Consider the following 27,490-nt stretch of genomic DNA (forward strand, 5'->3'; position numbering starts at 1 on the left):
ATAGTTTGATTTTTAACATGTTAGGAATATTTTAGGAAAACATCCTTTAAATTAGTATTATTTATCGTTAATCAAAAATTAGTATTAAACTATGTCCCGTGCAATGCACGAATATGTTAGTTTATTAAGTTATGTAAAAAACTTGATCTAATATAATTGTTTATTTTTCAAAACTAACCATTATTAACTATATATTACGAACTAAAACGATTATAAGTAAAATAATTCTATTTTACTGATTAAAATAATATTTACTAACAAAAAAAATTTTTACTAATGATAATTTTTCTTTCTTAAATGGATCGATTAATCTGAATATATATTAAATTTAAGGTTTACTAAACATAGGCTAAATTATTATGCAAACATTATATCAAACTTCCTTCTATGAAATGAATATACGGTATATTAATACACAGACATTTTTATTGATGACACGCTCAAAATATATACTTGTATAGTTATTATTTTGTAAATATTGAACTTAGTTGAATAATTAAGTTTACAAGTTTTTTGACATTACATAATTTAAGAGTTTTTAATTATAAGGTTATTTATAGTTAACAACTATTTTATATTCTAATTATTTTTATATCGTAAATAAGGTATAATTAATAGTTTAGTCATTTAATTTACTAAAATCAAAATTACTCAAAATGTTTTTTTTTCTTAAAAAAGTGTATTTAAAAAATTAAAGGTTTTAGAATTGACTTTCTTCTTACTATTATTATTCATCAAAAAATAAAGTTTAATTAAACTCAAAATTTCTATATTTAATTTAAAATTTAAGAGGGAAAATGTGATGTATGAAAGTAATATGTGGCATATTTTTTTATTGTTTTAGTAAAATGGATTTTATTTTGGTTGTAAGGCATTTGGGGAATTTAATGACATGCACTATTGGATTGAACATGGGGTGTGTTGGGTAAGGTGGGTAAAATGACTGAAAGTTCCCCCAATATAGACTTATTGTTTTATGATTTTTAGGGTTTTAGGTCATTTTCAATGGAAGAAAGATAAAGAAATAATATACAAAATTATATAATATTGAAGTATATATACACCAATTGAATTGCCATGGTGTTGATGGGCTGTTATGTACTATCATAAATGTTGAGAAGTACTAATAAAAACTAAATTAATATTGAATATTTAACCAATATATACTAATAGGTAAAATAAGCATATTATACATATGAAAAAACGAGTTTATAAATGAGAGGATGAGAATATAATTTATTGTTAATACTAATAATATTATAGCAAAATGAATATGTTAATCTAAAATAAAAATAAAAATTAAAATTAGTAAAATAAATTAGAAAAAAATTATGGAAGTACAAAAGTGATGGATAAGAATCAAATAAGATGATAAAAGGTTAAAAACATTGGGAAATGAAGAAGTGAATGAAACTTTAAGAGGAAAAGAATAAACTTTTATCCATGTGTTCTCGAAGGAGCCATCATACACACAATTTGAGCTTTGCTTTTAGGATTAGTGTTTAGTTATTGCCTTATTGGGTTAATGACAAAAGTGTGTTGGTATGTATCTTTAATGGAAAAGTTTGCTTGTGGTGTTATAAAAAGATTTGGGAAATTTGACGATTTTGAGTTTTTCATATTGTAACTAAAACTTTTAAAAAAATTCACACGGTAATTTTAAGGTTTACCAAATTGTTCCACCGTAATTTTTTTACACATAAAACGTTAGCAAACGTTAATTTCAAAGCTGTTCATGGAGAGGCTACCCGCCAGGCTCGACCCATCCGACTTGAAAAACGGGCGCATACAGACAACATATTTGAAAAAATATTAAAATTTGGACAAGTAATACCTGCCCGCCAAGATAAATTGGGGGTAGCGACGCAAAAAAAACCCGCGGTATACCCGCCCGCCCGCTTAGTTTAATATATTAATTATTAAATAATAATTATATTATTTTTATGTTAGCTCTACATTACACATAATATCTTTAATACTCCAATTTCTCAATAATTTCTATTTTTCAATTCTCATATATTCTCTACATCTCCCAATTCCCGCCACCTAATTCCCATCTTCCAATCTCCTACTTTTATATTTATGTAATTTAAATATTTTGAGTTTTTTTCGTATTTAGAGTATTTTAGACAATATGTTGTATTACTCCCTCCGTTCTCTAATGTTCTTACCCATTGGAATATTCCTCCTTAAGGAGAGAGAAATTTAATTAATGTTTTGACACATATTTAAAAGATAAAATATATTAATGTTAGATCTCTTTAGGTTCGTCTTAATATATACTTTTTTACTATTATGTATTTTCTATAATTTTTTATTATGTGTATTTAGAGATATTGAAATTTAAAATCTGTATAGAAAAATGTGTAAAAAGTAAATGGGAAGAACAAAAGGAAACAGAGGAAGTATTATAATTGTTATTAAGACTTAACTTTATAATTTGTATTATATTTTAATTTATATATAAGAAATACCCGCTTATTACTCGCAAGTCCTGCTCGCTAAGGAAATGGGCGGGTAGCGACAAAAAATTATGCACACAAATGCAGGCGGGCTTTTGAATATTTGAGCCCGCAGGTAGATTTTTAAGGCATTACCCGGTCCTCTACCCGTCCATGCCCGCCCATGAACAGTTCTAGTACTATATTTGAATTTGGGGAAAAATATGATTTAGAGGAAAGATGGTAGAGTTTGGGTTTATACTTTGGGGGAAAAGGTTGAAACTGATGAAATTTGAAATGGTGAGTCACATAAATAGGCGTACAACAGTCTTAAAGATTCAAAATTAACGTTTGCTAACGTTTTATGTGCATAAAGGTTACGGTGGAACAATTTGGTAAACCTTAAGGTTACCGCGTGAATTTTTTAAAATTTTTGTACCACGTGGAAAACCCAAAACCTCAGGGTTACCACGTGGAATTTGCCAAAAGATTTTGTTCGATATCAATCAACTTAACTAAAAACTTAAACTTATGATTGAGTTTTATGTCTACTTACACGGAAATTCTTTTAGATTAATAGTGTGAATGTAGCATGTCAGCATGCCATCACAGACCCTCTTTATACCCGACGCGAAATATTTCACTTTAATTAAAAAGTGAGTGAGATACAAATCTGGAACTCCAGAATATGTTATATCGACTAAAAAATCAATTTTTATTATAATATTTTCTTTCTCTTAATCAATTTATTATATTTTTTATCTAGTTTATCTTATTTTATTTGTTGTGTTTTAGTAAAGCAATTCTTATTATTTTTTTATTCTCACTCATGTGTGTGTGCGGGATCAACTAAAATCAACTAAAGTGATAGAAATTGAAAATCAAATGAAATATATATATATATATATATATATATATATATATATATATATATATATATATATAGATATATATATATATATATATATATATATATATATATATATATATATATATATATATATATATATATATATATATATATATATATTAAACAATTGAACCATTGCATTTAAAATTGTTATAATGTAGGAAATTCACTCGGACATAAGAATATATTATCTCTCATATGATGTTAAATAAGGCTAGAGTATATATATAATACTCCCTCCGTTCTTTTTTTATCTTTCACATTACTATAACGGGTAGTTTCAAAAGTTCTTCCACTTTAGAATACTTTTTATTTTTAGAAAGTTTTTATCCCACTTTTACCCCATAAAACCCCCCTAGGTTGCACTAAAACGGACACGGACACGACACGGGTACGGGAAAACGCCAACTTAAAAATGGCGGGCACGGGGACACGTAAATGGTAATATAATAAATATATCAAATTAAAGATAATTTTACAATCTTTCATTTGATATTTGTAAATAAACACTTTAAAAATATAAAACTCACATAACATTCAAATAAGTACCAAATAAACAACATTACAACCACAATTAAAGATTTGAAAATCAAGATTAACAAATAACACATTAACAATTTAACATTAAAAAAATAAATTTAATTATTTTTGAATTGAAATCAAATATTTAATACAGTCCTAAATTCCATCACATTACAACCTCAACAAAGTACAAGCTCAACAAACCGTTTTCTTAAGCCAGCAAACCGTTTTGTTTCAACTGTTTTACAGATTTACAATCCAATAGCCAATACAGTACATTTTCTTAATTTACAATCCAATAATTTCTTAATTGAACTCTTAATTTACAATCCAATAATTTCTTAATTGAATTCTTAATTTACAATCCAATAATTTACAGCCAGCAAACCACAATCAAAAAGAACAAACAATCAAGATTTAAAAATAAATGTTAAAACAACAACTCAACAAGATTAAAAATTTAAGATTAACACTAAGATTAAAGATTAAAAACAAGATTAATATTAGGATTTAGGATAAAGAGTGAAAATACCTGAAACAAAATCAAAAACATTAATTTTTAGGGATTATTCGAACAACCCTACAGCAGCCAAAATCAAAAAGCACCGAGCAGCAGCCAGCACTACAGCAGTCGTCGAGTGTTTTTCAGTAATGGAGGAGCAGCTGTCGGTGGCGGTGGCGTGGTGGAGGAGCAGCCGTAGATTTTTAGGGTTAGAGGAGTGAGATGAGAGCAAAAGAGAGAATTGAAATTTGAGAGGGAAATGGATTTGCAGGCTGCAGCGTGAGTAGTGAGAGGGAAAGGGAATACATTCACTGAGACAGTGAGAGAGTGAGTAACTGAATAGTTTATTTTCAACTTTTTTGATTTTTTTTTAAAAATAACACACGTGTCCCTTGCCGTGTCCGTCACGTGTCCTTGCCGTGTCCGGAAAAATATTAAAATATTGGACACTTCATTTGGCGTGTCGGACACGGATTTTCGCGTGTCCGTCACGTGTCCGACACGTGTCCGACACGCGACACGTCAGCTGAATGCCGTGTCCGTGTTTCGCAGAAACCCCCCCTTTTCTTTTAATGTACCCCTTTTCTTTTATTTATAATTGTTTTCTCTCTCATACTTTCAATACAATCATTACTTCACACTACTATTTAATTAAAATAATACCACTACAACCTCATACTTCCAATACAATCATTATTTCACACTACTATTTAATTAAAATAATACCCACTACAACCCAAAGATTCTATCTTCTTAATATGTGTGAAAAACCCAAAATGAAAGACAAAAAAAGAACGGTGGGAATATACTCTAAAAATATCAAACAATTTTACCTTAAAATATCTTATAAAATAAAATACATATGACATCCTGTAGGAAAATAAAGAACAAAATAAACTTTGATATTATTTTATCTTCTTATTTTAGGAAATGTTATGTTAGAGTATTTTTCTCTTTATTTTATGAATTTTAGATATCTTGTTATTATAATTTCTATGTTTAAGTCATTGATCTCTTGTATAAATAGAGGTAGTACTTCTCATTATTATTTAATACAAATCTAATATTCACCAGATTAAAGTCTAACCAAATTCCGCATTATGATTTTCTACATAACATCAGAGCCGTAAGGTTTTTCTGAACGGAAAAACTTTATCGGTATTTTATCATTGATCATAATCGACCAAAATTGATCCAAATAAAAATTAAATCAAAACAAAACCAATCAAACAAAACCAAACTAAGACCATGATTTCCACAAATGGAACAAATGTTCCAACGTTTTCCAAAAATGACCCAAAAACTTGAACAAACAATCCAAATTGAAAAATTAAACTACCAAAATTACACCACGTGGTGTAAACAAATGAAAATAGAAATTGGTGATCGGGGGAGACTGAACCATATCACCGCCATATTTCCATCCACCACAAATTCACAATGGGTCTGAAATGATTGTATGGAGATCTTATGGATCATCAATAATGTCGACCGCGACCTTGTAGAATATTTTCTTAACTACACTACCTCCGCTCGAGATTATGTACAAGAATTCACTTTATTCTCAGACCCGTTTCGCTACCTCCCGTTGATGAGACCGTTCAGCATGAGGTCGTGAAGGGGAGAAGTATGGTAGAAAATACATCATTGGATCGGGATTTAATCCTTTAGAAAATCAAAAACCAGGTGTAAAAACAAACCCAAATGAACCAAATCAAAAACCAGAAAAAACAAACCGAAACCAAGATTCAAACCGACACACCCAAAATGATACCCCTAAACCGAAACCAAAGAATCCCAAATTCAAACCTAATCTCAGTTTTAAAATGAAAGACGTCGGCGAGGGAGCAGTCATCAACGATTTTGAAGAAAAAGAAGAGGAGAAAAAGAAAGAGAGGGAAGAGAGAGAGAGAGAGAGAGAGAGAGAGAGAGAAAAGGCACCAATGAGAGAAAAGCCGTCAGGAAAGTAGGTAAAGGCGGCGAGCGTGGTGGCAGCCACGGTGACAATGCTAGCAAACCAGAAGAAAAGAGAGGGAGAAAGAGAATCAAAAAAGGAAAAGAGCAAGTAAATGGAAAAATATTTCTAAAAATTACCTTATACATTGAGGTTGTTGCTTCTTATTTTCCCTCAACTCTTAAACTACCCATGAACCCCTTAACCCAACAATTCAAATTCCGCAATTTTGACCAAATGATAAAATTAACCAACTTAACTTTTGTTTTTGAGTTTTTACCCAAACATAACATATTTGAAATTAATTATGATAAACTTGCTTAAAAAATCATCAGACTTTCATATGTCAAATCAAAAGATCAACTAGCAGATTTTTTATTTAAGACAATTGGTCCAAAAGCGTTGAAGAATATTTTTTGCAAGTTCAGTCTCGATGATCTCAAGACTAAACTTGAGGGGGAGTGTAGGAAAATAAAGAACAAAATAAACTTTGATATTATTTTATCTTCTTATTTTAGAAAATATTATGTTAGAGTATTTTTCTCTTTATTTTATGAATTTAAGATATCTTGTTATTCTAATTTTTATGTTTAAGTTATTGATCTCTTGTATAAATAAAGGTACTACCTCTCATTTATTCACCAGACTAAAGCCTAATCAAATTCTGTATTATGATTTTCTACGCATCCTAATAATGATAGTTGTTTCATATTAGAGCGTATATTTTAATTTCATCACCAATAGGCAATTATATTGGAAAGTGCATCAACTACTTGATTTTTTGCTGTTTTACATTAGTCCTACCTTGTAGCGGTCAGTTCAACCGCTTTCACTTATTTAATTAATTTTTATCAATTGATATGATTTTTATTAAATAAATACTAATTTTTGTAGTTGAAATTATAATTGAGTTTTATTATTTAAAACTAATTTTTATTGATTGCAATTAATATCAACTAACTTTTACTAATTATAGTTGATTTTTACTAATTTAAATACACTTTTACTAATTACGTACTCTTTTTAAGATGAACTAAAAATAACCTAAATCTCATATTCAAATTTTTTTAAAAAAATCTCATATTCAAAACCCATTGAAATAGATCTTTTATGAGGATAGCCATTTAATATAAGTGCTTTTTTGTTTGTCTAATAATGAAATGAACTATATTCAACACTCTTTCGCTCTCTCAATGAACACTGTATTTTTTTATAAAAATTAGCTGTGAAATAAAAATTTAATTTGGAGAATGAGAAAAAAAAAAGTTGATAAAATTAAGTAATTAGATAAAGAAATAATAAATTTGTCAATAAGATTAAAAGGAGGTTGAATTATTCTCAAAAAAGGAAAATATGTAAAATCAGATAACAAAATTGAAAAATTAGATTGAGAAGCACCAAGGAAATACATCATGTCCATCATGAATCTAACTCCATCGTTTGAGCTAAATTTTACATATTACAAACATTGGGTCAAGCTTTAAATTGTTTTTTATTTATTTATTTTATTATTTTTTTTTATTTGGTAGTGATCGGGCATTTGACTTGCACAATATGTGTATATAAGGTGAATCTTATTCTTATTACTAATTAGATAATACTTCTTAAAATAATCAAACATGCCTTTGAAATAACTTACCACTAATAAACACACCCTATAAGACAAATTTTATGATTTAATCATGATTAGTATCAAGCTTCCAAATTAATACAAATACTCTAGGTTTTATTCATTTAATTTATATAAAAGTCTTCTAACACAAACTAACAAAATAAAATCAACAATACATTAACATCTTCAATCTTCATAACAAAAATACAAAAACGAAAATAAATCATACAGAACAGCCAAATACATAGAAACACGAGAATTAAATTGAACCAATAGTTAAAGGTTTTCAAAGATCCAATAATTAAATCTCTCTCCCCCTTATCTATATTAAATCCTCCATCTATACCCCAAAATAAAAAATACATAAAAACGTAAATAAAAACCACATATTGGTCCAATAGTTAAAAGTTCCTCTCTTATCTATAGACGATACTTCAGTCTTACCCCCACTCCTCTCTAGCCTAGAGGTGTTCAATGGGCCGGGTTAGAGCGGATCATATCAAATGTTAAACGGGCCGGGGGTTAAGCTCGTTTAAATACGACCCACTTTGACCTATTTTTTAAAATTTCATAAAATAATTTCTTTTATTATATTTTTATGGCCCGTTAGGTCAATTCAACTATGAATATAACAATATCATATAAAAATATTAAAAAAACTGGTAAAATATTTTTTTACAACCGATCTCTATAACTATTCAACCTGGCCCGACCCTTTACACAAAGGCCCATTAATGACCCCACCCGCTAATGACCCGTTAAAATATGACCCGACTATTGACCCATTGGGTCGACCCACCCTGTTGAACACCTCTACTCTAGCCTTACTCCATCCCCTCTCATCTCTAGACGATACTCCAACCTTACCTCGAAAATACATGGTTTAATTTGGATTAGCCTTATTGCAGAGCTTTTTAAGTATATTTAGGACAGTTTGATAGTTAATCTCCCTTTCTTCAGATGAAGATTGGCAAAGTTTTTGTTTAATCCTAGTACATAACTCATCTCTATTACTAGGATCAGAAAAATCTCTTCCATAACGTTTAAAAAATCTTACAAATATATTCTTTTCATAAGCCTTTGCTGTTCTATAAAGATTGTTGAACTTTTACTTAAAATACTACTTGGTAATGGTATATTTGTAGCTTCAATAATTGTGTTTGTAAGTAATAATCCAAGTATAAGAATGCATGTAATTCATTGAATATGGGTGTTTTTAGTTGTATTCTTCATTTTTGCACAAATTAAGAAGATTTGGAATGTGGAAAAGACTTAAAAGAGAGGAGTTGATGTTGGGTTTTTGGTTAAGAGTGTGTGTTGCCTTATATAAGGAAAATGTTCCACACTAGACAACAATTGGTTAATAATTCTAGCTAGTCTTTTTCTAAATAGTTGTTGGCCGAAGCTAACTACCTGAAAGTATTGAATTGTCTATTAGTAATCAGTAATTATATATGAGTTGTCCTATTTGAAGAAAGAAATGAGATATGTCACTATATATAAACTTAAGGAGTAACTTTCTACTATTACAAATTCATTTTAATAGTGAATATGTTTTGAATTTAACTGTAAGTGGATTATTTTTTTACTTTATTGGATTCGTCATGCCATTTTCTTGATAAGTATTGATTGTTAAGCCATTTTTTAAGTTAGTTGTTTCAATTAGTTGTTGTAAAAATGCTTGGTAAAAAATTAATATATGTGAGTTGTTAATTGTTTGTTAGGAGAAAATTTGTCAAAAAGTATTGGCTTAAAAGTCATTTACTATTTGACTCATGATCAAAAAGTTATTTTCTAAAACTTCATATCTATACGGTGAAAATCAAATCTTTAAATCGAATCTTTCTTACAAGAGTGAAAGAGATTATCTACTATTTTTTTTAACATGGGATGTCTAATAATTTTAAACCTCCTATTTTTGAAAATGTGTCTTTACTAGTTATCTTATTATCAATATTTCTTCTTCTCTTTTAGTATGTTTCACAAATTAACTTATTATTATTATTATTATTATTATTATTATTATTATTATTATTATTATTATTCAAACAATCTCAAGAAATTTACCAAGACAAAAGAATATCAAATAAAATACTCTCTATGTATCTACAAACTATGTTGTTGTTGGAGTCGTAAATTGTAGGAGTAGTATTAGTTATATATAAAAGATTTATTTAAGAATTTCATACTTTTTGGTTTACTTTCTTCTTATGGCTTCATATGTCGCACTTTTAAATTTTAATTACTCTAACGTCTATTTGGTTAACGGTATTTATTACTGGTAATGAGAATGATTTGTAGTATATATTTTCATGATACGTATTATGTCATTCTCATGGTAATGAAAGTTTTTTTGTAAAAAAGTTTTTTTTCACCATTTTCCATTACCACCTAATGCCACATTTTTAAATGGCAATGCATTAAAATGAATTTTGCGAAGAAAATGTGATTGTTGAGGGAGATAAGCATGGTCATTAAACGTTTGTCATGAGATATTCCTACAAAAAGTACACTAACTTTCCTTTTTCATTTTCACTATTTAGTACCGATTACTAAACATTGACTTGTGCATTTGGATACCATATTAAATTGGGAGAAAGATTCTAATGACTTATAAATTGTCCTCACTATTTTTAACTGATTAAAGTAGAACAAATCATCCTTAACAATTTGATTATTGGCCGGGCGCCTAATTTTACTATGGGTGCTTATAAGAAGATTCATTTTAGGTGGTTATTATTGGTGTCGTTACTAGGGATAGCAACGGGTCGGATCTAGACCGGATCCAAATTCGTTTTCAAGAGTAGGACCCAGATCCAAATCCGGATCCGGATCCAGGGGTCTAGATTTTCAAGACCCTTCGAATCCACGGGTATAGATTTTCAAGCAAAATTTGGTGATGAATATCATCTTTCTATACAAGGCCTAATCCTGTAGGAAATAACTAATTTCCACTCACAACTAGCACTTGATTTCATCTAATTAATTAAGCTTCATAAGATCGGATTGTGCTTATCAGAAAATCAGTTGGACTTTACCAATTAAATAGCCCATAAGCCTAGTATATTTGATGTATATAAAAAAAAGGGTCCGGACATTTTTTGAGATCCGACCCGAATTCGATGGGTTTAAATTTTTTTAGGATCCAGACCCGTGAAACAAATACGAATTCGGATCTGGTCCAATACCTATTGCATTCCTACTCGTTACTTTGGAATTATTGAAGTTCTTGACAATTTTTGTCTGGTAAGGGACTGCCAAATTTGGTTTTAGTGCAATGTTCTTAGGCTTGATCGTGTAGACAATAGCTGTATAGTGTATAAGTTGGATCAAGAGTCTACGTGCTAGTCTTTTTGACTTTGTACTTGGTACTCCCTCCAACTCGTATTAATTTTTATATTTAGATTTTATACATTATTCAATGCATTAATTTAATTCTAAATATATCTAACTGTGAATAATTAAAAATTATAAAAAAATAAATAGTAATAAAAATTATATTGAGATGAATCAAACAAAATCCCACTTGACTATATTTTGACGTCTAAATTAAGAATTAAATATAAATTAAAAGTGATCAATGAATCTAAATATGACAATTGATATGAATTAAAGGGAGTATTTTTTAGAAGGATAAAATTTTAAATTTTGCATATTATCTAATGCACTAATTCAATCCTAAATATTTCTTGTAAACGTCTCTTAGAAAGATAGTCCCTCAGGAGACAGACTGATCTTTTAAAGGGCCGTGTTATTTTAATGACTCTTTTAAATTAACTATCGTTGCTTTTACTCGAAAATCAACTTTAAGATGGTTAGGATTCGGTGGGATAGACAGAATTAAAGGATTTAGCTTTACTTAACACATTTATTAAATAAAGCACATGATTTCATTCCTTTATCCAACCAAAATTTAAACATGATCGTGTTGAAATAAATTAAGATTGAACACTTGAGGCTTAATTGCTCATTAGGCTTGAAGAAGTGCACGTCTCAACATATTTTCTCATTTAAAATAAGTTTTAATAGATAAAAAAAACAAGTTTTGATCGGTACAAATTAATTTTTATCGGTGTAAATCAGTTACAATAAGGAAGATTATCTTTAATCAGGTACAAAATATTTTATAATCAGCAAAAATCAATTAAGTAAAATAAGTTCTGTAAATCGGTTATAATTAGTAAAAATTTACTATAATCAATAAAAATAAATTTTAATCTGTAAAAATTAATGTTTGTTAATTGTATTATTTATTTTATTGAAAAGTATTTTCATAATTATAATTTATAACAACAATTTTCATAGTGTTTATGATAATTTTTAGTTATTTATAATTAGTCTGAAAAATATTTAAGTTTTATTCTATATACTTAATATCATATCCTATTTATTTTTTTTTTATTGACAATCCTTGGAACATTAATTGTAACTTTATCACGTATATTCCAAAAATATATTGTCATATGAATCATTATTACTCCCTCCTATTCAGCTCAATTGTCCCATTTGTTTTTTCACACTTGCCGAGGCAACATTTTAACTCTTAATATCTCAAATTATGCTTAATTAAAAATTATAAAAAGTTGATATTAATAATCCTTGTATTGAGACGAATCAAACAAGATCCCATATGACTATGTTTTAACTTATAGATTAAGAGTAAAATACAAATTAAGAGTGACAAGTGAATAGTGCCAAAAAAAAAATGGGACAATTCAGCTGAATAGGAGGTAGTATTATATTATATATATCATCGTCAATAACTACACAAATCAACTTTTTATAATAGCTTATATAAGAAAAATTTAAAGATTTTTAATGATTATATTTGTAGAATAAGTTTAACAGTGTTACAACGACTCGTTTAAAGGCTAATTTTTTCATCGCATTTTTTTAAACTTGTTAATTAATAAAACGAAAATCATTATTCATAAATTTTTTTAAGTAGAATTTTCATAATATTTTATTTCAAATTATTATGTAGAAATAAGTTCAAACCCTAAAAGTGGCCCAACAATAATCGAAAAATTGTATGAGAAAGAAATGAAGCACAGAAATAATCGCCCAAGAGAGAAACGAAGCACAGTTATAAAAACAGGTAAAGCTCCCATCTTTAAACATATCCATTAATCATTATCCAGTTCAAAGCTTTCATCTTTGCAAGATTATAGTGAATTTCTCGGTGTATAATGCCTAAACTAGCTTCAATTTCTAGAGACACTAAATCCATTAGAACCCTATTTGCAATTGTATTAAAGGGTAATTGGTATCAACTTTTGAATCCCCAAATTAATTTGGGATCAGTAACAGTAGAGAAAGCATTATCACAGCTTCCATTAGACTTTTATAATTCATGGGCTTTTTATGAATGGGTTGAAAACATTCCTGGGTATAAACATTCTCTTGAAGTTACTTGGTCAATGATTCATTTGCTTACAAAATATAATCACTTTAAAGTTGCACAGAAACTGCTTGAGAAAATTGCTCATAGAGATTTTTTATCTTCACCTACTGTTTTGAATGCTCTTGTTGATGCCCATAATGATTCTGAGTTAAATTCACAGATTTTTAGTTGGTTGGTGATTATTTATGCAAATTCTAAGATGACCCATGATGCAATTCAAGTGTTTGAGCATATGAAAATTAATAAGATTATGCCCCACTTACATGCTTGTACTGTACTTTTGAATTCACTTGTGAAAATTGGGTTGATTTCTATAATGTGGAAGATATATAAGAAAATGTTGAAACTTGGAGTTGTTCCTAATCTTTATGTGTATAATGTGTTGATTCATGGTTGTTGTAAGTCTGGGGATTTAGAAAAGGTAGAAGAATTGTTGGTTGAAATGGAATTGAAGTGCATTTTACCTGATCTTTTCACTTATAATACATTGATTTCTTTGTATATGAAGAAGGGTAAACACTATGAGGCTTTATCGGTTCAAGATAGGATGGAAAAAGCCGGTGTGAAACCAGATATTGTGACTTATAATAGCCTTATATTTGGGTTTTGTCGGGAAGGTAGGATGGGGGAGGCTTTGAGGCTTTTTAGTGAAATTAAGGGTGCAAATGCCAATCTTGTGACATATACAACTTTGGTTGATGGATATTGTCGAGCTAATGATCTAGCGGAAGCGTTAGATTTATGCAAAGTAATGGAGCGTAAAGGTATCTATCCTTCTGTTGTTACTTATAATTCGATTCTCCGCAAGTTGTGTGAGCAAGGTAGGATAAGAGATGCGAACAATCTCTTGAATGAGATGGGTGAGAAGAAGCTAGAACCTGATAACATCACCTGCAATACGTTGATTAATGCGTATTGCAAGATAGGAGACATGCAATCTTCCCTAAAAGTAAAAAACAAGATGTTGGAAAGCAGGCTGAAGCTTGATCAATTCACTTTCAAGGCTTTAATACACGGTTTCTGCAAGGCTAGACAAATTGATAGTGCAAAAAAGCAGCTATTCGAAATGCTTGATGCGGGCCTTTCTCCAAATTTTTCTGTCTATTCGTGGATTGTTGATTGTTATTGTGACCAGGATGATGAGGATGGAATAGTTAGACTGCCGAGTGAGCTTGTAGGAAGAGGTCTTTGTGTTGATATATCAGTTTATCGAGCTCTTATTAGAAGTCTATGTAAGAAGGATAGGATTGAATGTGCTAAACGAGTTTTTAGTTGTATGGAAGAGAAAGGAATCAATGGAGATAGTCTTGTGTACACTAGTTTGGCGTTTGCTTATTTTAAAGCAGGCAAGGCTAACACTGCTTCTAAGCTTTTGGACGAGATGTACAAGAGGCGTTTGAGCGTAACTTTACGAATATATAGATGTTTCACTGCTTCGAATGCTAGGGAGAAGAACATACTAGGAGTGTTTTGGAATCACTTGGTACAAAGAAAGCTGATCTCTAAGATTGTCAACAGGAAGCTGCAAGAGCTAGATTGAGTGAATGATCATAGCTTTTTCTTGCCCAAGATTAAATTTAAATGAAGCGAGCAATACTGATGGCTTGTTAAATTGGTTTGGGACCTATATTATTGGACACGGGTACAGATGTTGGATACCCATACGTGTCCAAGTGTTGGATACGTCTATATATTCAATTTTACATCTAAAATGAAGTGTCTAAGTGCCATACCAATGTCCGAGTATCAAGGATCTTAACACGGGTACGTAAAGCAAAATGAAGAGTCCGAGTAACAGAGTTTGGGACTATAAACTTGTGACCACCAATTTACCTTTTTAGATGTTTATAGCCTGAAAGGGGCATTTGGATTTTTGAGCTGTAAAATAAGGTAATTTTCATATATGCTTTGTTCTCTTAATTAGGCTTCAATTCACATGACAAGTGTGATTTTTTTTCAGTCACTTGAATGTTTGCTTTAATTTAATCAGTGTTTTGAAAGATTTTGTATAGTTAGTGATTTCAAAGCTGAAGATTTGGATTATTTTTCTTAGATTTGGATTAAAATTTGGTAAGTTTATGGAGGGATTACTGAATAACATTGAATTGAAAGATATATGAAGATTCTTCTGCATGTGCAGTAGACAGTTAACAAGAACAGAAACCAATAAGCGGCTTTTTGGGTCGATATCTATTAGAGATGCCGTGTAGCGGTAAGTACCTTATCTATTCTCGATCTTGGGTTTAATTTCTTCATTGCAGATAGTATGCTGTGTGACTTATGCCTATGCTTGGTTTGCAGGTTTAGGCTTTGGCTCTGTAACTCTTAGACTGCTGTTACGATTCAGGATGATGTTGAACGTGGCGTGGGTTTAGGCTTCAGATATGGCTAATGGCATTGGCTGCAGAGTTGTTGCTTACGAAAAGAGCAAACGATACGTTAGTATTTGAAAGCTTTTTAGCGGGTAGCTTGGTCCATTTCGGTATGTCCATTGTTCTCTTTGTCCATTCTCGGTTTAGCCAATGATTTTTAGTTTTTTGGTTTCTGGTAAAATAAGTCTTTAAATTATGTGCACTTCTTATATATGTGAAAGTGCAAATGATGTTTTCAATAAGGGTGTTTCAAAAACATGAAACATCTTTGTTATTATAAGGGTAAGGTTGCCTGGTCGATAGCCATTAGGTAATGAAATGTTGTTCTGTTATTTCCCTTTCAAACCTATTATTCTTAAGTTACTAAAAATACAAATCTGATGGGATTATGCATATATTTATAACAAAAGGAGAGAGTATTGTTATGTTGGTTTGTCAAGTGCAAAAGAGGCTGAAAAATGCACCACTTGGAAAAACGAAAGGTTTGAACTTTAAGGAGTTTTGAGGAGCTCAAAAGAGGAAGTAGGTTGAAGATGACGTGAATAAAAAGACCGAATAATGACTTTACGAATCGGGTTTGCAAGAGTATATGACAATAGATAGAATCAAACAGATGAGGAGAAATATAAATGGATGATCATTGAAATTGATTGATTTATTTGTAGGTTAGTGATAGATTGACCAAATAAAGTATAATCTTTAACATCAATTATCTCTCATGTTGATTTGTTGTGGTTCAGGTAGCCGACCGATGGATGATCATTGTAATTGATTGATTTATTTGTAGGTTAATGTTAGATTGACCAAATAAAGTATAATCTTTATTATTGATTTGTTGTGGTTCAGGTAGTCAACCGATTAAGGCTTGGCAATTCATAGTGTAAAGTATCAGCTGTATTGCGATCACATTGTAGAAAATTTTGAGCTAATTATGAACATAAAGATTAATAATGTTTCAAATTGGAAATTTATGCATCACAAAATTTCAATCTCCCATAAGTACAAAAAAAAACCAATGGAAATTATCAGCAAACCCAAGTAAACAACAGTGACAGAATTAGTCACTTGACAGAAAAAACAGAGAAACAACAAAATTATTCCCTACTCGAAGTCTCCGACCCTAGCATTCGTGTCAAGCTCGAGTATAAACCGATATCGGAATCTCAATGTACGATGATGGTATTTCGAGGTATAATTAAGAGTCCGAGCATGATAATAGACCAAGAGAGCCTTGAAACTTTAGTCAAACCTTAATCAAGCAGAAGACACATCCGAGCCAGAATCACTTTCATTTCTGTCCTTCCAACAAGATTTAAAAATCGATCTAGGCGATCCACATGCATTGGCCTTAACAAACTGGTAATAAATCACCGCGCTATTATCTCCAAAGTCTTCATAATTCTTGCATCCTGTATAGTATCCATCAACACCCAAATTCTTTAGGTCGGATTCTAGAAGTTCCTCGTGATCATCACAATGAACAGCTAAGGAAAATTCGTTTCAACTAACTGATCTAACTTCATTTCTTTCAGGTCATACCCCGCAGCTTCGAAACTGGCATAACTGAAACTATCTTCCGGTGTGACATGGATTGTAGATATTCTGTTGTTTTGGATTGAATTCATCGAATAGCCACAGGTCAAAATCAAAATCACATATTGTGGACTCCGGAAGGATTTTTCGTATGCCAGAGGACTCGATCATATCACGTGCTGAATGGTTCGTCTTGTAAAAGACCGATGCACGTTTTTTGTTCAGACTAGTCATGCACATCTCAACAGTGAAATTCTGATGAGAATTAAGGGAATCCACACTGGCTGAATAAACATGCCATTTTTGTGAGTTATGCATACTTCCTATCACAAATGCTTCACTTCCGGATCCAAGCTTACTGAAGTAGCTATCTAGAACGGCGACTTCTTCAGAAAAAGCTCGGTGTGAAAATGGTTGAGCACTTGGGAATATGAAGCTACCACGCATGTACCTCACAGATGTTACAGTAAGAGACCGGTTTTCAGCTAGTTCTAGAATGATTGGGATTGAGAGGAGCAATCTAGTCGTCCCACAAATTTTGATGATGATTTTGTGCGAGTAGATAAAAAGGCTCGACTCTGATAGAACATAGGAGTCGATAAACTCATTACTCAGAGAATCAACGATGCAACATTCAGCTGGTTCTAGGATTTTGTCGAGTTGATTTCTAGTGAAACATCGAAGGCCATCTCCAACACCGTTAGAATTGGAGATTTCGAGTCTTTTTTTGTAGCCTTCAAAGCCGATAGGGGAACTAAGCAAAGCCATCTTGTGGTACACAAGGAGAGGAAATGGACTATAGCTAAGAAAGTTGTAATGTGAAAAATTTGAGAATGTACAAACAATGAGGAATAGGGAAATATCTATATAGACTTCTACGAACTATCGTATAGAGAAATCAGGATGGCTTTCGAGCAAGCTGCTAAAGACCGAACAAAAATTTGGTTAGGATGAAAGAAACATAGATAAGTTGTACTCGATGAATGTTGTATCCGTCTCTTTGAATTTGCTACACAACGTTTTTAAAGTTTTAGTTTGATTTGTGTTATGTAGCAAATTTAAATGAACTGAGTAAAGAACTTACGTTAGAGTAAGCAGTAGATTTGAATTCCTAACACCACCGTAAGGTCGAACATCTTCAATTTCGTAACCTAAGGGAGCTTCATAAAAGGACATACTACTTGGCTTCTTTTTCCCACCTTTAGTCTCCATAGATCATTCGCCTAAATCGAAGTATGAGTGTAATATGAATCGATTATATAAGTAATGACGATCAAAGCCTTACGATATTTAAAGTTTTAGCATATCAACCAAGATAAGTTACTTCTTTTGATTCACTATTATTGTTACCATTTGATTCATTTACGTTTATCGATGCTATTCAATCTAAAATAGTATTTCTATTTGTGGATAATTGAAAAAGTTGATATTAAAAATTATAATGCAACCAATCAATAAGATCTCACTTGATTATGTTAAAATTTATAGATTAAGATTTAAATACAAATAAGGGGTGAAGGAAAATGGATAAATTGCATTTCCTTTGTTTAAAAACCAATTGAAGAAGGAATGAAAATGAGGAAATGGAATTGGGAAAAGAAAACTTTCAAAATTTTGACAAAACAAATCGTTCCAACTTGCGTTAGATTGAAGGAAAACGCATTAATAATTCCTCACTTTCTTTTCATTTCCTTGATATAATTATTAACAAAGAAATGTTATTTTCGAATGACCCTAATCAAAATATATTCAAGCAAAGAGAAATAATAATCAGAATTATTATATATCATTTAGAAATAATTAAAATTATATGATAATCATGAGTTAATTTGATGATTAAAAACTTTCCGTTTCTCTTTTTTGATAATCAAAATTATATAATCCGAATTACAATGCAATAATCAACATCAATATATACCAGTAAAGGCTGAAATATTGATAAAAGACGGATATTTTTTTTAAGAACAACCCTTTTAGAGCTTCATCCAAACCCTACAAACTACACAATTTATAGAGATTAAAATATATGTTGTAAATATTCAAAATTAATTAATTACAATGCAAGAACAGGGCTGTTGATTTTTTTGAACCACGAACACCATCGAGCATAATAGGCCTGTTAGTAAGTGCAAAAAATGAGAATGGGGAGTTTTTCGGCAATGGGGGGGAGTGTCAACTAAGGATGGAATTTTTGGTGGATGGCTGGCGATGGGGATGCCAGAGAGGGTGGCTGGCGATGGGGAGGGAGGTAGGGTGGAATTTATGCATAATAAAGTGGTAACGTCAAGCTATATTGTCGTCTACAAAAGAGTAAACGTGTACAAGACGATAAAACCAAGCATCTTTTTTTCGTAAAACTACAATAACCAAAAAAACCAAGAATCAATAACCACAAAAATGGATTGCATGAGCAATCATACATGCCGAATGGCACTAATGTTTGTATACATTCACCCAAATGTACAATCACAATATGAAAGAATGAAAGAATCAATGTCTTTATCAACTCGTAGCATGTCTAGACATGAGGTGACCATCGCGTCTTTGTAAGGATTCCTTATCGGATTTAGTCGTTTGCCCATCAAGTTTGCCATGTTCCGCCTTTTGATGGGAATGATGCCTACGCATTGAAAAATTTTGTTGCAAGACAACTTCAACAGACTTGGTTACTTCACCATTTTGCTTCTCGACTCGGTTGCTATGCCGTGAACCACTCCTTTCTAATAGCTTTTTCTGCTTCCCTCTTGTAGTTATAGATTGACCCTCTTTTCCATGTGATTTCTCGTACTCAAACTTCAATTCTTCCAAACGCTTAGATATCTAAGCATCAAAAGTTTAATAGGCACAACCACACAAGTTATACAAATTTTCCCCTTTAGAAATACATATCAATCAATACTGAAATTCAATTCACTTGATTCTAACTGATTCAAATGATATTTACTGATTGAAACTGATTTTTACCAATTAAAACTGATATTTACTGATTAAAACTGCTTTTTACCAATTAAAACTGATATTTACTAATTGAAACTAATTGATGGGCATGATCTTAAAAGAAGTTACTATATCATATGAACTGTCAAGGGTTTGGACTGAGCCTAAAGAAACGGAAAAGATCTACGTTCAACCTTCTTTACTTTGTCGGTTTAAAATCCCATGACAAGTAGCCATCTAAATGTAGCCCGTCAAAATATTAGAATTAAAAGAAACTACATAATAAGAAAGAACTAATGAACTGCGTAAAGATTGAGCGGCAAACCTTAATTGAGTATGCCAATGGTAACAATGTATCAGGATCCATGACTTCTTCAGGAAAATTACGCAATGCATGTATGAGTTTCTCAAAAGGTAACGTCACCTAATTCACCAAATAATTAAACAATCGTAAGCAACCAAGTACTCATAATACTAAGGTTAAGAGAAAGAAAATGAAGTAGAAAAGAACCATATCATCGTGACAACTCTTCAAAAGGGCCAATCCGACTCTGAAGACAACTTTCATACCCTGCGCAAGAAATAACATGATCATGTCTCTAAAAACTCCGACACATTATGGTATGTTCTACTCCCTGCATCCCGTTGAATTTGCACCAGAAGACTCAACTGAGAGCTTTTTGAGTCCTGTGGTGCAAACTGAAAGGGACCGAGGGAGTAATTTTGTAATTAATTATTAGCTAACCTCATAAAGAAAGACATCCCAGATTCGGAGGGTCAAGTGAAATGGAAAAGAGTAAGAAAACACAGTGATGAACCATTGACTGGCATACATGCTAGGATTTATCATCTCTTGAGAAAAATGCTCTCCAAGCTTGGGCGAATATTCCTTCACCAGAAGATCAAACTGGAAAAGATATTGTTGTACCAAAGGCAATCCTGACTGGACATAATAAAAGTAATACTATAAAAGGCTATAAATTCAGAGGGTAAATGAAGGAGAAACCCATCTATGCATTACATTAAGAGAATGACTTCAAGAGCATAGTGCAACAATGTAGTTTCGGTCGTGATCGTGCTAACGGTTATAGTGATACAATACGGGGGTGTCGTGGTGGTTGTACTGCCAAGTATTTTTTGAACCTGCCTAATTCGGGAATTTTTACACCTTCAAGATACATGTAATACATTTGAAAACCTCTACAACTTGACCAACATAATACCATGTGATCCTAATTTGCACTATGTTCAAGAGTCGCAAATTAGCTACAATTGTAAAAAGAGATGTTAAAAAAGATATATTTTCGAATCACACAAGGATTAGACATCTTTCTAACATGAAGAAAATTGCATCAAGAGATAAATACATTGATAATAATAAAGCATTTAGAGCCCAAGACAAACAACGAAACTACTGATGCGGACACCCCATGGTGTCACTAAGTAATCTTGCCCAAATACTATCAATTTCACAAAGCAAAACATATGATCCCAGACAAGGAGGCGTGGGTTATCATCACAATTCATAAGCACTTTAGTCTGTAACGATGACTGAGACTCAAAAAAATCTTACTCTGCGCAAAGTACAACAACATGGTTGATTCATGATTGTGAAAGGCTAAAATCACACGCTTTAGCTACTCCTGTGCCATCCCAAAAAGCTGAAAAGGTCCCCTACAAATCCTTTTATTCATCTTCAATCCATACCCTAAATTAACAGCTTATAATCTATCTAGCAAGGGAACCAGGTGGGTTCAACTTGGTCCTCTTTGGTTTACTATTTCAGATCAAACTTGTACTGACCGGGGGGAATAGAGTCAAAGTCAAAAGTCAAAAGTCCCGGCACATTTCTGTTACTTGTTGCTAGGAAGAATATTCAGTCCGAGATATCCAAGCATAGTTACGAAAATTGCAGAAGAAACTCAGTCAGACTTCAGCATCTGTTATCCTATCTCCAAAGGATCCAGTCAATCTGTCTTGATGAAAACGACACTTTATATTACATCAGCACCTCAAACAAGGGGATATCATTTGGAGGCAAATTGATCGCTCAGAAACCTTACAGCAAAAAATTGAGAAAGCACCAAAAGGACATACGACGACTGTTTCCTTAGTTCTAAAGTAGTCATTCCCTCCTTATCAATATACACAGCAGCATACAGATTTCCATAGTTTTTAGAGTACTCATTCAGTACTTAAGATTTTGTAATAATATTGTTTTGTCACTTTATTAATTTATGGTATAGAGCAGTGCGAGAGTAAGACAAAAAGGATGAGATTAGATTAAGAGAATCTAAGATTTTATTGATGGGATTAAGAGAGTGTCATTCCATTGTCAAAAATTGAAATGTAGCAAAACCAAAGAACGCCCAAAATGGAAACTGTAGCAAAATAATAAGGATAGAGGGAGTAAATTACAAGTGGTAGGTTAAATATAAAGCCCACCGTTGATTTTTCAACGGTGGCCAAACGAGATATAAAGACAACCTTAAAGAGTATTTCAAGTACTTTGTGTTTTAGTGGAATGGAGGTTTTAACCATCTGACTTAGTTACAAGATTAAGTTCGAGCATCCCAAATAAGCATGTAGTGGTCCCAATTGAAAATGATGACGGAAAAAGGCCTACATATAGATTATATGTAAAGCAAGAAACATTAATATACATTAGTTGTACACGAAAGCAGATGTTACCAGGTATAAACCTTCCATTGGGGCATGAACAGCTCCTTTAAGCAATGCGACCAGCAACCAAAATGCATCTTCCTCACTCATATAAAGAAGCAGTAGACCAGCTATGAATCCCATGCCCTGTATTCCACACAACAGCGAAATCATGCGCAAAGTGTAGCTGTACTCACCTTAAAAAACAAATGAGATATAGCAAACCTGAACATATCCAACATCTCTGTCATACACAGAATATGCTTTTAGAACATTGTACAGTGATCTCTGACCAGGACCATGCCTTTGCTGAAAGAACACATGGGATGGGAAAGTACGGGATATATCTCGAATTATGTCCAGTTCAGATGCTGAAGTCTCATATATTACCAGTTGCTGCAAAAAAAAAAAAAAAAATGATACGAGCTCATTTAACAACACTATGCCATAACCCCAATTGTCAAGTGCCTCCCACCTAGGTATGGTTTATTGAGGGGTCAAATGTACATAGCTTTACCCTTATAAGAGCAAAAAGGTTGTTTCTGATTAACCCCTATAATTGTAAACTGCAACATCACATAAATAAGAAGTGCTAGCTATTGATGAACAAAATAGAAGCTTAAAACCAAAGTTAACCAGCAATGCTTTACTACCCTAGAAATTGGCGATTGTTGAGTTTGAACAGTGTCACATGATTCGCTAATCGCCTTGCGAATCGCGAATCAAATAAAGCGAATTATGGTCGGTTTTAGGCTATTATTAAACCATTTTTTGCGAATTTAAAAGGTGAATTAACTAGTGAATTATGTTTCATTGGTTTGAACTTTGCAGCTTCAATGAGCTACAATAAAGGGTTCGATGCACATTGTCTTTGCTTTACAGTATAAAGAATCTGTTTTAAATCGACTTATGTTGCAACACACAAGGATTGTCTATGACTCGCAAAAGAAGAAAAACACAAATTTCAATGAACCAATTTAATTTAGTTCATTAAAACCTAAAAGCCAAACCCCAAAGATAGTGAATCATCGACTCCATAGGCAATAAATAATTAGAACCTAAACTCTAGGATGATTTCATCAAGCAAGAAAAATACAAGAGAAATAAGATAAAGAGAAGATTGGAAAATTTGGGAAGGAGATTACCTCATAAACTCCAGGATTCATGAGCAAGAGATCACGACTTCCAGAGATCAATTGCCAAACAAGTCCCCTTAAACAATCAGGGATTCCTTTTCTAACACGCCTTTTAACCACTTGAGGTTTCCTCCTTACATAATGTTTCCAATCGCTCCCACCAACCCCAATCATCTTTCTCCATTTTCGAACTCTTCTTTCCTCCCTGTAAAAGGCCCTCGTCTCATAAGTATAATCAATGCATTTAACATATGAAAACAAGAGAAAGAGGGAGCAATATTTAACTTAAAATACTCGGCTATATATCTACTCTACACTAAGTAAAAGAGAAAACACCCGTCTTGTATAAGACCGTCTCATAGTGAGACTATCTCAGTACAAGAAGCCCATAAGCTAAAGTATCTATTATTGGGCTATTTAATCCAAGTACGAGCAATGAGACCATTTCATACAAGAATTTGTGAAGAGAAAAAGGGTATTTTCATGCATCAACAATTGTAACCATGTCCAATTTATGAACATTTGACATAAAAAAACAACAAATGACCAATACTTGTAATCCCTCGAGAAAGAAAAGGGTGAGGAGGATGAAACTCATGAAAGCACAAGGATAGAAAATATGTGTCAACTGTTAGCTGATTATAGTTAAATGATAATGTAATATATGCAGGTAAATCCCAAATTTGGTTTTATTGGTTAATTTTAGAATACATGATTACTCAGTCATGATACACACTAGAACCAAATAGCTCTATATTATTGCTCTACAAGCAATATCAAGCAAAGAACAAATACAACCAGCCGTCTGGTCTAAGCATGCTCTATATCATATGATAGCTATCAATGTCACGTAATTTGCTAATCTCCTCGCGAATCAAAATAGCGAATTATGGTCGATTTTGGGCTATTCTTGGGCAAATTTGAGCAAATCACGAATTCTAAACGCGATTAGCTAGAGAATTATGTTACACTAATAGCTATGGCAAAACGACAACAATATTTATGCTAAGCTCAAGCATTTAAGCTAGCTCAACAAAAAAAGCCAAATTCATATTACTAGGATGAAACATCACCCTCAACAACATTAAGTTATGTATTCTAAACTTCCCAAAACCTCGACATCAAAAAATCGACAACCAAACAAACAAACACATTACGCGGTAATCATCACTAAGACGAGAGTAAATTCCACGAGCATTACCTCTCATATTCAAATGCGGATTTGCTCCTCTTCAAAGCATCAGGAGAATTGCCATTATCTGCCTTAATGAACCCAAATCTATCCACTGGTTTGGGTGAAGAAGGTCCAGGTTCATGTTCATCAATTTTCTTCTTTTCCATCAGATTATCTAACACAATATGTCATTCCCCAATACTCACCACCCACCACAATTCTTAGCATACTGCAATTCCCTTCAATCCAAAATCAATCCACACCAAGAACTGAAAATCCAATGTACATTAAACAAAGAATGAGAAATGACATAAGTTCCAATAATCATTTCACACAAATCAACCCAGCATTGCACAATAACATCCAATCAAGCATGCATGTTCTAATTAATCAACACTTATTATACTTAAACAAGGTAATTCAACATAAAAATTTGTTAAAACCCAGAAACAGAAATTCAATGATCATAGATAATCGCAAGCAAATTACTGGGTAATTGACAAATAATGGAAAAAATTCAAATTCCTAAATCCCCATTAAAACCCATAATTTTTCTTCGATCAGAGACAGTTGGGTCTTTTTTATTATTCAAATTTGTAAGCTTAAAACAAAAGGTTAATATAAAAAGAGAAAGGGAAAAGAGATACCATGAGAGCATAGCAGCACCCAGAAACAGTTTCTCTCTAATCAGCGATGATCCAGAAGCAGAAATTCTTAAAGAATAACGCTGGATTTTGTAAGTAGAAGATTAAAGATCAGGTATAGAATAATTATTATCACCAAAATTGGTTCTTGTAGGAAAAGATGGGTTTGTTTTGATGGGAGCTGGGAATGAGATTAGACCAAGCAGCAAAGGATGAGCATTTGACTCTGGAACTTGAACTGTGATTCCTTGATCGAAAAGTCCTAGTGCTGGGGCAGCACATTGCCGTACCCACAAAACGGTAAAACCTTTTGTTGGTGCTCTTTGCCAATTGAGAGGATAAATAGGTAAAATTTAGCGTAAGTTTTCCGTATTTTAAATTATAATTGTCTTAGTTGATAGAGATGATAAACAGGTAAATTTTGCGTATTTTGAATTATAATTATCTTAGTTAATAGAGATGATAAACAGATAAAATTTTTTGTATTTTGAGTCCTAATTGTCTTAATTTAGTTGGTATTAAAATTGGTGTGATTTAGATTATATTTTTTCATGTTGATATGATAAATCTTAGCTATCATGAGTGCATAGGTGATGTCTATTAAAATTTACCCATCTCATGACTTATTGCTTCGTATTTTCCAATCCATACTCTAGCCCCTAATTATATGATAATATAGAACTATTTATCATAATTATTGTCGAGTATTCGATTAGAGTTTGGGAAAGTTTGAATGACGATAAATGATTATCAAAAAAGATGTGAAAGTTGCGTTAAATTGATGATTTAAAATGTAAAGGTGTGTACATTTATTTTTTCTTGAAAAGTTAAAATAGTTATTTAATACTTCACATTAATTGTTTTTCAAATTCTAAATTAAGTTCTCTTGAAAAGTTAAAATTATTGATAATAAAGAAAACTTTTCAATTTTTATGTATAACCGTAAGAGCTGTAAATATCATTACCCTATAAAATATGCTAAAAAAATAAACTTCATCAAGTTTAAATGTTTAAATAGTAATTTGATGGTTGCATGTTTATCAAATATACAAGATAACTTTCACAAATCATCTTTTTATAGAAAAACAATTTTTAATTTTCAAATTCTTCCGCTACAAATCAACAAGAGTTAAAAAATCAACAAGAGTTTAGAATCATAATAGAGTTAATAGTTGAAAGTTTTTCTTTTCATCATTAAGATAGCGATTTGTTTTTCATCACCCACGGTAAAACTAATAGAGATATTCTATATGGTAAGTATCAACTATGGTAAAAGGCGAATGGTAACAATTCTTAAAATTTTTTTCCACAATATAGCACTCAACCCTTGGAAAATTAACTACAGTAATATTATGAAGGTAAAAACATTTAATTCCCATTAAGTTTTGGTAAAAGTCATGAATATCCTTAATAAATCCCAAATTTTTTCCACACAATATCACTCAACTCTTGGAATTAACTACAGTAACATTTCTGTTAAGTTTAATTTCCGTTAAGTTGGGCTTTACATTTGAGATTTAATAGGGGCATTTATGACTTTTACCAAAACTTAACTGAAATTAAAAGTTTTTACCTCCATAATGCTACTGTAGTTAATTTTTCAAGAGTTGTGTGGTATTTTGTGAAAATTTTTTAAAATTATTCGCTTTTTGTAATAGTTGATGTTTACCATGTAAAATATACCAAAT

The 27,490-nt window shown here is 31.6% G+C and overlaps 3 protein-coding genes across 6 annotated transcripts; 1 reads left to right on the plus strand and 2 right to left on the minus strand.

The window, feature by feature from the left end:
* Window positions 1-12,881: 12,881 nt before the first annotated feature.
* Window positions 12,882-18,281, plus strand: LOC130802332 (pentatricopeptide repeat-containing protein At5g38730). Of its 4 annotated transcripts, none has more exons than XM_057666299.1 (4): window positions 12,882-15,235; window positions 15,486-15,557; window positions 15,647-15,827; window positions 17,250-18,281. In XM_057666299.1, the coding sequence occupies exon 1, from the start codon at window positions 13,131-13,133 to the stop codon at window positions 14,883-14,885; it is 1,755 nt and encodes a 584-aa protein (XP_057522282.1). In that variant the 5' UTR covers window positions 12,882-13,130; the 3' UTR covers window positions 14,886-15,235; window positions 15,486-15,557; window positions 15,647-15,827; window positions 17,250-18,281. The 4 variants fall into 4 exon arrangements, with proteins under 4 accessions (XP_057522282.1, XP_057522283.1, XP_057522284.1 ...); XM_057666300.1 differs by having other exon boundaries at window positions 15,489-15,557; XM_057666301.1 differs by having other exon boundaries at window positions 12,882-15,557; window positions 15,647-17,076.
* On the minus strand, window positions 16,972-18,018 carry LOC130802333 (S-adenosylmethionine decarboxylase proenzyme-like). Its single transcript, XM_057666302.1, is given in 3 exon segments — window positions 16,972-17,216; window positions 17,219-17,355; window positions 17,357-18,018. Coding segments are annotated over 3 exon segments (1,044 nt in total).
* A 1,241-nt stretch (window positions 18,282-19,522) lies between the features above and the next one.
* Window positions 19,523-26,098, minus strand: LOC130802334 (uncharacterized). Its single transcript, XM_057666303.1, has 9 exons — window positions 25,806-26,098; window positions 25,186-25,427; window positions 23,994-24,189; window positions 23,074-23,244; window positions 22,879-22,995; window positions 20,933-21,130; window positions 20,699-20,758; window positions 20,513-20,611; window positions 19,523-20,070 (listed from the first exon to the last, which is right to left on the minus strand). The coding sequence occupies exons 2-9, from the start codon at window positions 25,323-25,325 to the stop codon at window positions 19,753-19,755; spliced, it is 1,299 nt and encodes a 432-aa protein (XP_057522286.1). The 5' UTR covers window positions 25,326-25,427; window positions 25,806-26,098; the 3' UTR covers window positions 19,523-19,752.
* Window positions 26,099-27,490: the final 1,392 nt, after the last annotated feature.

This window comes from Amaranthus tricolor, chromosome 16 (assembly GCF_026212465.1).
Source record: "Amaranthus tricolor cultivar Red isolate AtriRed21 chromosome 16, ASM2621246v1, whole genome shotgun sequence".
Taxonomy (NCBI): domain Eukaryota; kingdom Viridiplantae; phylum Streptophyta; class Magnoliopsida; order Caryophyllales; family Amaranthaceae; genus Amaranthus; species Amaranthus tricolor.

Coding starts and splice junctions, on each gene's coding strand:
- LOC130802332 (XM_057666301.1), top strand. CDS start 13,131: ATGCCTAAACTAGCTTCAATTTCTAGAGACACTAAATCCATTAGAACC.
- LOC130802334 (XM_057666303.1), bottom strand. CDS start 25,325: ATGGAAAAGAAGAAAATTGATGAACATGAACCTGGACCTTCTTCACCC. Junction 24,190..25,185: donor TCCGCATTTGAATATGAGAG/GTAATGCTCGTG, acceptor GGCCTTTTACAG/GGAGGAAAGAAGAGTTCGAA. Junction 21,131..22,878: donor CAATGGAAGGTTTATACCTG/GTAACATCTGCT, acceptor TATTATGTCCAG/TCAGGATTGCCTTTGGTACA.